The 10,756-nt window shown below is 43.5% G+C and overlaps 1 protein-coding gene across 6 annotated transcripts in view; it reads right to left on the bottom strand.

The window, feature by feature from the left end:
• Positions 1 to 2,308: 2,308 nt before the first annotated feature.
• LOC106603473 (angiomotin) overlaps positions 2,309 to 10,756 on the bottom strand; it is a 45,952-nt gene continuing 37,504 nt past the window's right edge. For 3 of the 6 annotated variants that reach the window (XM_014197209.2, XM_014197210.2, XM_014197211.2), the window contains 5 exons: positions 10,066 to 10,215; positions 7,401 to 7,729; positions 6,859 to 7,094; positions 5,918 to 6,172; positions 2,311 to 3,721 (listed from right to left, as the gene is read on the bottom strand). In XM_014197209.2, coding sequence (XP_014052684.2) covers positions 3,603 to 3,721; positions 5,918 to 6,172; positions 6,859 to 7,094; positions 7,401 to 7,729; positions 10,066 to 10,215 — 1,089 coding nt within the window. In that variant the 3' untranslated portion in view covers positions 2,311 to 3,602. Of the gene's footprint in view, positions 3,722 to 5,917; positions 6,173 to 6,858; positions 7,095 to 7,400; positions 7,730 to 10,065; positions 10,216 to 10,756 lie in introns of all 6 variants that reach the window. The other 3 variants (XM_014197215.2, XM_014197214.2, XM_014197216.2) reach the window with 2 other exon arrangements.

Below are 10,756 nucleotides of genomic sequence, written 5' to 3'. Positions count from 1 at the left end.
AAATCTTCTCAGCCTCATGGCAAAATGTGAACAAAAGCATGAGATAAGCTATAAAACAGCAAAAAAAATCTCTGCCCATGGCAAAAAGTGTAGAATTGCAGGAAATTAGCTTTAAAACTGCAACATTTTTTATTAGCCTCATGACAAATGTGTAGAATAGCATTATAAATGCCCAGAGGTCGGTGCCCCAAATGCGGTAACCATGGCCTGAGCTTCAGCTGAAATGTAACAGCGAATTTAAAAGAAATTCAACCTCAGTCCCCACTCCCAGGGTCCATTGTCTATCCTGGACAGCCAACTTGACACTAGACAGGGAGAAAATGCCCCCTGTGCTGCAAATGTTACATTTTCGAAAACTGGAAATGTGCTTTTCCTTCAGTTACCATACTGACATAGTTCTCTTAAACACTGGCCTACTAGCATCAGCCAGGTTGAAGAAATGTAGATATGAGGGGACAGTTTGTTTGAGCAGGGGAAGTTCAATTTGTTGAGACACATTGTTGACCTTTGTTTTGTTTTTTTAAATGCCCCCCTTGTAAACTTTTGAAACTACAGACAATAGTGGGTTCAAGCCAGGTGACCAGCTGGTGGAGTGTTTATTTGGTCCCATATTTTTGGCTTTGGATTGGAAATGTTCACAACTGCTACCTAGATTGTGATGTGGGTGAATATTTCAAAGTCACTTAAAAAGTTGCTGACGTGATATATTATATGATTGTTGTCTGTAAAACGAGCTATAGATAAACTCATTCTGTTACCTTTGGTCAAAAGCAAGGCACGTGCAGTTATGAAACTGTCTTGGATTTCAACTGCTAACACTATTTTATCACCACATAGGCTGCACACAGCCAGACCAATTCTGATCTTTTGCCCATTTATTGGCAAAAGAGCTGATCTGATTGGTCAAAAGACCAATTCATGGAAAAAGATCAGAATTGGTCTGCTTTTAAACACAGCCATATAGTGTCATATACAGTGCATTCGGAAAGTACTCAGATCCCTTTCCTTTTTCAACATTTTGTTACGTTACAGCCTTATTCTAAAATTGATTAAATACAACTTTTTCCTCATCAATATACACACAATATCTTATAATGACAAAGCAAAAACAGGTTTTTATAAATGTTTGCAAATCTAATAAACCTAAAAAACAAATACCTTATTTACATAGGTATTCAGACCCTTTGCTATGAGACTCTAAATTGAGCTCAGGTGCATCCTGTTTCCATTGATCATCCTTCAGATGCTTCTACAACTTGATTGGAGTCCACCTGTGGTAAATTCGATTGATTGGACATGATTTGGAAAGACACACACCTGTCTATATAAGGTCCCACAGTTGACAGTGCATGTCTGAGCAAAAACCAAGCCATGAGGTGAAAGGAATTGTCGTTAGAGCGCCGAGACAGGATTGTGTCGAGACACAGATCTGGGGAAGGGTACCAAAACATTTCTGCAGCATTGAAGGTCCCCAAGAACAGTGGCCTCCATCATTCTGAAATGGAAGAAGTTTGGAACCACCAAGACTCTTCCTAGAGCTGGCCGCCTGGCCAAACTGAGCAATCGAAGGAGAAGGGCCTTGGCCAGGGAGGTGACCAAGAACACTCTGACTGAGCTCTAGAGTTCCTCTGTGGAGATGGGACAACCTTCCAAAAGGACAACCATCTCTGCAGCACTACCATTCAGGCCTTTATGGTAGAGTGGCCAGACGGAAGCCACTCTTCAGTAAAAGGCACATGACAGCCTGCTTGGAGTTTGCCAAAAGGCACCTAAAGGACTCTCAGACCATGAGAAACAAGATTCTCTGGTCTGATGAAACCAAGATTGAACTATTTGGCCTGAATGCCAAGTGTCACGTCTGGAGGAAACCTGGCACCATCCCTACAGTGAAGCATGGTGGTGGCAGCATCATGCTGTGGGGAAGTTTTTCAGCGGCAGGGACTGGGAGACTAGTCAGGATCGAGGGAAAGATGAACGGCTCAAAGTACAGAGAGATCCTTAATGAAAACCTGCTCCAGAGCTCTCAGGACCTCGGACTGGGGCGAAGGTTTACCTTTCAACAGAACAACGACCTTAAGCACACAGCCAAGACAATGCAGGAGTGGCTTCGGGACAAGTCTCTGAATGTCCTTGAGTGGCCCAGCCAGAGCCCGGACTTGAACCCGATCAGAGGGACCTGAAAATAGCTGTGCAGCGACGCTCCCCATCCAACCTGACAGAGCTTGAGAGGATCTGCAGAGAAGAATGGGAGAAACTCCTCAAATATAGGTGTGCCAAGCTTGTAGCGTCATACCCAAGACAACTCGAGGCTGTAATCGCTGCCAAAGGTGCTTCAACAAAGTACTGAGTAAAGGGTCTGAATACTTATGTAAATGTAATATCTTTTTTTTTGTTGCAAAAATCTCTAAAAACCTGTTTTTACTTTGTCAGTATTGTGTGCAAATTGATGAGGGGAAAAAACAATTTAATCCATTTTAGAATAAGGCTGTAATGTAATTTTTGGGGGAAAAGTCAAGGGTTCTGAGTACTTTCAAATGCACTGTATACACACAATGCCAATCAAGCTTGTTAATTTGTGTAGGTGTAGAAGAACAGGTAATTACCAGAATGTCTGATTGTTGCATAAACTAGAAGTTAAAATCCCAACTGACTATTTTAGGCCTAAAATCATTTGAAGCAAGTTTGGGTGGAAGACCCTAACCAAACCCAGCCAGACTGGAAGGAATTACACTTAACAGGTATGGTGGAGAACCTTATAACTGAAGCATAGACACATTGGTGAACACCAAACCTCTTCTACTGTACTTCAAAGAGACTGACCCCATCCAGTGGGGTCACACATGCAGCACATTGGACCACAGTAGAAAGGTGTGATTCTCGCTCCCCTATGCTCTCCACTGTGACATGTGAGGCTGGGCCCCCAATACTTTAAACAGTGCATTGTGGTCCTTGGCTGGCAGTGCCATGTAACTGAATGGCTTCTAAAAACCTATTCCATTCGGTTCAGTTAAATGATACACATGCCATACACACAGTATCTAAATACAGTATTTACAGGTTAAAATAATGTTTTGTAGTTTACAATATATCTTTGATTACCCAAGTGCCACATCTAACATTGGTGAATAAAGTACTAACACACATAAATAAGAACACCTAAGTCAGACTAAATGTTAAAAAACAACGTTTTGAAACACACTCAGAAAAATAAGTAGTGCAATAAATGCAATGAATGGTAGCCAATAATTTTGGTCCAAGGGGGCTAGTTAACCAATAGCCTCCAGCAACACTGTACAAGAGAGTTAATTGATCATTCTGATGACACTAAAACCTCCCGACTCAAACTGTACATGGTATTAATTAAAACATGGTATTGTTCATTAAAAACACATCTAGAAAAATAGTGCATTTTAACACACCCTAGTTAAACACCAAACATATATTTTTTTTAAATGAAAAAAAAGTAATCCTTCACCTATTTTGAAAGTGTGTGTATGAATGTGTTTGTGTGTGAGTGTGTCGACTGTGCACAAACACACATTCTCCTCCCGTCCTGTCCTGTGACCTATAGAGGCCACGGTTCAGAGGTCAGGGGTTGAGGTTCAGATGAGGACCTCCACCATGTCGTTGTCCAACTCCTGTTGGGAGGCTGATGGGGGCTGGGGGTGGGACTGCACAGGGGCGCGCCTCTCCAGGGTACTGCTATGGAACACAGGCACATCTACAGACAAACAGGGAGAAAGTTAGTCAACTGATCAAAGGGAATGTCTACCCCTAAAACAAAGACTCATCATAGTCCCCAATCCCCATATAGATCACTACTCTTGACCAGAGCCACATACAGTTTTTATAAAGTATTCATACCCCTTGACTTATTCAAAAAAAATTGTGTTACAGCCTGAATTCAAAATGGATTTAATAGATTTTTCCCCCTCACCCATCTACACACAATACCCCATAATGACAAATTAAAAACATGTTTTTAGAAATTGTAGCAAATTTATTGAAAATGAAATACAGAAATATATAATTTACATAAATGTAATACTTTGTAGAAGCACCTCTGGCACCTCTGGCAGCAATTACAGCTGTGAGTCTTTCTAGGTAAGTCTCTAAGAGCTTTCCACACCTGGGTTTGGCAACATTTGGCCATTCCTCTTTTCAAAATTCTTCAAGCTCTGTCCAATTGGTTGTTGATCATTGCTAGACAACAATTTTCAGATCTTGCCATAGATTTTCAAGCAGATTTAAGTCAAAACTGTAACTCGACCACTCAGGAACATTCACTGGCTTCTTGTAAGCAACTCCGTTGTGTAGATTTGGCCTTGTGTTTTAGGTTATTGGTGGAAAGCAGACAAACAGGTTAATCTTTTTTTCCTGAAAAACTTCCCAGTCCTTATCGATTACAAGCATACTCATAACATGATGCAGCCACCATTATGCTTGAAAATATGGAGAGTTGTACTCGGCATTGTGTTGTATTGGATTAGCCCCCAACATAACACTTTGGATTTAGGACAAAAAGTTTGTTGTTTTGCCACATTTGTTGGAGTATTACTTTAGTGCCTTGTAGCAAACAGGATGCACATTTGGAATATTTGTATTCTGTATAGGCTTCCTTCTTTTCACTCTGTCATTTAGGTTAGTATTGTGGAGTAACTACAATGTTGTTGATCCTTCCTAAGTTTTCTCCTATCATGGACATTAAACTCTGTAACTGTTTTAAAGTCACCATTGGCCTCATGGCGAAATCCCTGAGGGGTTTCCTTCTTCTCAGGCAACTGAGTTAGGAAAGGCACCTATATCTTTGTAGTGACTGGGTGTATAGATACACCATTCAAAGTGTAATTAATAACTTCACCATGTTCAAGGGGATATTCAATACCTACTTCTACCAATAGGTGCCCTTCTTCACGAGGCATTGAAAAACCTCTCTAGTCTTTGTGGTTGATTCTGTGTTTGAAATTCACTGCTCGACTGAGGGGCCTTACAGATAATAGTATGTGCAGTGTACAGAGATGAGATAATCATAAAAAATCCTGTTAAACATTGTGATTTGTTAAGCATGTTTTTACTCCTGAACTTATTTACTGTCAGGCTTTCATAACAAACGGGTTGGACACTTACAAACTCAAGACATTTCAGCTTTTCATTTTTTATTCATGTGTAAATTTTACATTATGGGGTATTGTGTGTAGGCCAGTGAAATTGTTTTAAACAAATGTTATATTCAGACTAACACAACAAAATGTGGAAAAAGTCAAGGAGTGTGAATACTTTCTGAAGGCACTGTAAGTAGTGCACTCTAAAGGGAATAGGTGATTTGCCTTAGAGAAAATAATATCCAGCACACTATATTTGATAGGATGTTTGACCCCAAATTACCCATCCAGAGCATCTGACCCACTCTCGCTTATCCACTTCCCCTCCAGCTATTGGTTTCATAACTCCACTTCTTTATATGGTTGAAACAAATTTGTAGTTCTCGGATTATTTCTTGAATTAGTCTCGCAACACGTCAAAACAGATTTTAAACAAAAGTGTATTTGTTCTTGGTTAGATCATTTTCCTAGAAACGATTCAGGTCAGTCTATTGCCTGAAGTGATGGGCCACACTGACAATCACAAGTGTTGTTTGCCATTCTGCAGTGTTAGCACTGCACATTGCAGCTGCATCCTCGTGGGTCAGGTCTAATTCAACGTTTATATTTCTCAAATTGCAGACAGCAAACACTCAATATTAACTGGGTCTGACTCTGGACCCTAGTTAAAGGCTATAATTAGGACCTGTGTCAGGAAAAACCCCTGGCCCTACTTGTGTCCACAGCACTAATGTGGAGCGTTGACCAAAAACCTATTGAATGTAATATACTATAGCATAGCCCTAAAGCTGGCAGCTTGCCCTGTCCTACTGTACCTGCGATGCGGTCTGGTATGTAAACAGGACTGGGGCTGGAGAGTCGGCTTGGCAGGGTCATGCTCTGCAGGGCTGGGGTGCTGGGCTTGCTGCTAGCCTCCTGACCCTGGCTCTGGCCCTTGTCTGTCTGAGTGCAGCTGTCCCTGCTGCCTGTCTTAGAGTGGCCCCCTGTCAGGGGCAGGACCGGAGAGGGAGATGACGAGATGGACTCTGTCCTCAGAGAGTCAGTACGGTACTCTGGACCCAACAGAACTCCTGAGGGGAGAGAACAGAGGAAACCTGTTAGACATGTGGTGGTGCTGGGTTACCCATGACAAGCTCTCAAGTTTTTTTATTCATGCACATGGAAGCAAGTTGAAGTAGATAGTAACACACGGTACATTCAGAATACACACAACAATTAAGCAGCATTCATTCAATCCCTACTGAAAATATAAAATCTGAGTTGCATAATATTTAACTTCCCACCCTCCTTCAAGACCACCCGATTGTTATTCAGCCTGATGATTACTACTGAACTGTACATTCCATACCCACAGCTGATGACCATTCATGTCCTTGACACCCTCCACACCCCTTTGTCTGTCCATCATCACGTTCTGACTAACACATCTCAGAGGCCTGTGAATCAACTTCCTGTACTCTCCCTGCCCTCTTCATCCGAACCAGACTTCCAGCTGTTGTCCCTCTACCATGCATCTGAAATGACACCCTATTCCCCTTATAGTGCAGTACTTTTCACAAGAGCCCTAGGCTGAGTCTAGTCAAAAGTAGTGCACTATATAGTATATAAGGAATAATGTGTAATTAGAAATCTCTCCTAAAGTCTGCAGTTCCAGTATCTACCCCACTCAATTCAAATATAAGAAGGGAAAACTTAAAATAGCCTTTGTTATGTGGCACATCACACAACATAACATGAAAACCAATAGCATTCCCACCCAGGCTGCCCTTCCAGCTGCTGTCCTTGCGCTCCTCTGTGATGGGTGAGCTGCTGAGGCCAAGGCTGTGGGAGAGCAGGCCCGAGCCCCCCGTGTTGGCAATGGACATCAGGGACTTGGAGGGCCGCATGATGGCCTGGGCGTCCCGGTCCTTGTTGGGATCCTTCCTGGAACGCTGATGGAGCACCTTGATCATGGCATCCTTCTCTATGATCTGGGCGTGCAGGTTCTTTATCCTGTGGGACGGGACATGAGTACAGTTATTCAAATAAAAGGAAGCACAACATCCTGTAATGTGCAGAATGCATTAAATGTACCGTAAAGACTTCTATTGTGTTCTGTATGATCAGTGAGAACAATGGGAGTTTTAGACTGGGGTCATGGTTGCTTTGCTGTACTGAGGTTATGGGGGTAGGGTAAGTGGTTGTGTTAGGCTGTTAAGGACAGTATCTGTATAGTGGTCTGTACAGAATATATTTAATATTATATCAAATTTAAACGCTTCTCCAGGCATTCCAAAGATCAAACACACAGCTATTTACCTGCTTTCCATGTCTAGACAGCGGCGGTTGGCCATGAGGATCTCCTCCTCCTCCTTCTGGATACGAGCCTCCACTGACAGCTGCTGCTCATAGCTGCTGCTGGGAGAGTGGCTTATCACCGACGACAATGTGTCCCTCTGGGTGGCGACAGAGGCGGCGGCATCCAGGGCAAACTGCCTCATAACGCTCTCCTCCAGGTATTTCTGCTCCCATTTGGTCATGTCTGCCTCCAGAGCCAGGATTCTCTCCTCCTTCTCCCTCAGGTGCTCCATCAGGGCCGTGGCACTGTACTCCTGACCACTGCTGCTGCTCTGGGAGACCCCTTGTCTCTGGATGGGGGGAGCGGAGACAATGGGGGTGGAAGGTATAGTCGTCAGTAAACCTCATAATTATTCAAGAGCTCAACTGCCATCCAAGTGAGGCATCAACTTGCAGTCACTTATGCATTTGTAATACACACAATTGCTGTCTAAACCATGGCCCCAGGGGTACGAGGAATGCGGTCAGGGTACGCTAAATAGTCCATTTAGATTTTCCAACGGGGTTATACATTTGGGTGATGTTTTTTTCTCGCCTGAGTAGCCTCGTTTCACTGCCAAAAATAAAATGAAACCATCTAGTGTTCAGCGAAATAACAACAATGACAAATACAGGCAGGAGGTGTTCTGAAACAATTACTGCTTTGCATACAAGCCAGTGAATTCTATGCATTACAGCTGGATGAGTCAACAGACGTGGCAGGCCTGGCACAGCTCCTGGTATATGTCCGTTACATTTATGGAGGGGGGTCAATTAAGGAAGACATCCTCTTCTGCAAACCACTGGAAACTGCGCCAACAGGAGAGGATATTTTAAAGTACTGGACAGCTTTGTGACATCAAATGGACTTTGGTGGTCATGATGTGTTGGTATCTGTACTGATGGCACAAAAGCCATGACAGGGAGACAGAGTGGAGTGGTAACGCGCGTGCAAGCAGTTGCTCCCGACGCCACTTGTTTACATTGCAGTATCCACCGAGAGGTTCTTGCTGCCAAGGGCATGCCTGACAGCTTGAAAGATGTTTTAGACACTACAGTGAAAATGGTTAACTTTGTTAAAGCAAGGCCCCTGAACTCTCATGTATTTTCTGCATTATGCAATGATATGGGCAGTGACCATGTAACACTTTTACAACATACAGAAGTATGCTGATTATCAAGGGGCAAAGTATTGACACTTTTTTTTAAATTGAAAGACGAGCTTAAAGTTTTCTTTACTGACCATAATTTTCACTTGTCTGACCGCTTGCATTCTCACACGACTGGCCTATCTAGGTGATGTTTTTTCTCACCTGAATAATCTGAATCTAGGATTACAGGGACTCTCCGCAACTATATTCAATGTGTGGGACAAAATTGAGGCTATGGTTAAGAAGTTGGAGCTTTTCTCTGTCTGCATTAACAAGGTCAACACACAGGTCTTTCCATCATTGTAAGATTTTTTGTGTGCAAATGAACTCAAGCTTACGGACAATGTCAAATGTGATATAGTGAAGCACTTGAGTGAGTTGGGTGCGCAATTATGCAGGTACTTTCCCGAAACGGACGACACAAACAACTGGATTCATTATCCCTTTCATGCCCTGCCTCCAGTCCACTTACCGATATCTGAACAAGAGAGCCTCATCCAAATTGCAACAAGTTCTGTGAAAATTGATTAATCAGAAGCCACTGCCAGATTTTTGCGCTCAGAGTATCTGAGTGTTAAGACACTGATGCCCTTTGCAACCCCATACCTATGTGAGTGGATTCTCAGCCCTCACTAGCATGAAAACTAAATACAGGCACAGACTCTGTGAAAAATTATTTAAGACTGAGACTCTCTCCAATACAACCCAACATTGCAGAGTTATGTCCAGCCTTTCAAGCACACCCTTCTCATTAACCTGTGGTGAGTTATTCGCAATTTTTGATGAACAAATAAGGTTTTATATGTAAGATGGTTAAATAAAGAGCAAAATTATTGATTCTTATTATATTATTATTTGTGCCCTGGTCCTATAAGAGCTCTTTGTCACTTCCCACGAGCCGGGTTGTGACAAAAACTCACACTCATTCTTATGTTAAATACATGTATCGTAAAGTGTGTGTGTGGCAGGCTTACAATGATGACAAAAAACAACATTTGTGAGTGCGCTGACCCTGGTGCTAGAGGGGGTACGCAGCTGGAGGTTGAACGTTTGAAGGGGTACAGCACTATAACAAGTTTGGGAACCACTGGCCTATGCAACACTGCCAGGTAGAGAGGCAGGGCTCCAAGTCTGTCTTTAGTCTTTGTTGACCAGGCAGTCTGTCTTCTCCCAAAGGCTTGACTGGAATATACGTATGGCTGCTCTTCCTCTTTCTCTCCCTCCGCAGACAGAACCTCTGGTGTTCTGTCAGCTGCAACCTTTCCCCCACATTCCCAGCATCCCCCTGGCCTGAATGACCTGGCTGCGCTTAAGTAATAGGAAAACATTCTGTGGTGCTTCGCTTGGACACACAGGAAGAGACGATGGAATTTATGGAAGAGAACATTTTGGGACAGAAAGAGCCTGAAATTCTGGGTCAGGATGCCCCGCTAACGCTGGCTGCAGCTGAGACACTGCTTTGTTTCCGTGTCTTTAACACACCGTGTGCGTCTCACCTGCTGCATGCGCAGTGACTCCAGCTCCCTCTCCAGCCGCGTGCGTAAGCGGTGCTCCAGCTGCTCTCTCTTCTCACAGGCAGCCTGGAGCTGGGCCAGGGCCTGCTGCATGCGCTCCACCTTCTCCACATACACCTGCTTCTTCTTCAGCTGCAGCCAGGGAGACAAACACACAGACAGGATGTGGTCAGGGCACAGAAAGGAAGTAGACAGGAAGTAGGGAGTTTGCATTCCATTCCAGAAACCTCCTCCACTTTTAGCCTGACTGGGTTGGTGAAAGCAATACTTTCACCTTCTTTGCGCCACAATATAATTGCTGTCAACTATTCAGTCCTATTAGGTATTTGACAATGCGTGAAATACGACCAGGGAGGAGACAGGGAAACAGGTGCGCCCTTTCGTCCAAACAACCCCACCCAGTGACCAACCCCAATAGCCCACTCCAAGATAATGCAGTGATTGTGTACCCTAAGTCTCAAAGTCCCTCTGCACTGCAGCCCCTTTGAACTGCAACAGGAGCTATAACTGTGGCTCCACTCAATCGACTGATTTAGCTCAGGGAGACTCTCTGTAAAGAAAGAGAGGAAAAGAGAGAAAGAGGGAGAAATAGAGAAGCATATACAATGTTCCCACACAGAGGAGAGAGAGAGAGCAGGCGAAGAATCTGGCCCTGTTCAGAGCTTTCATGGCA

This window comes from Salmo salar, chromosome ssa04, assembly GCF_905237065.1.
Source record: "Salmo salar chromosome ssa04, Ssal_v3.1, whole genome shotgun sequence".
Lineage (NCBI taxonomy): Eukaryota > Metazoa > Chordata > Actinopteri > Salmoniformes > Salmonidae > Salmo > Salmo salar.
This window is presented reverse-complemented; position numbering and strand designations above follow the sequence as displayed.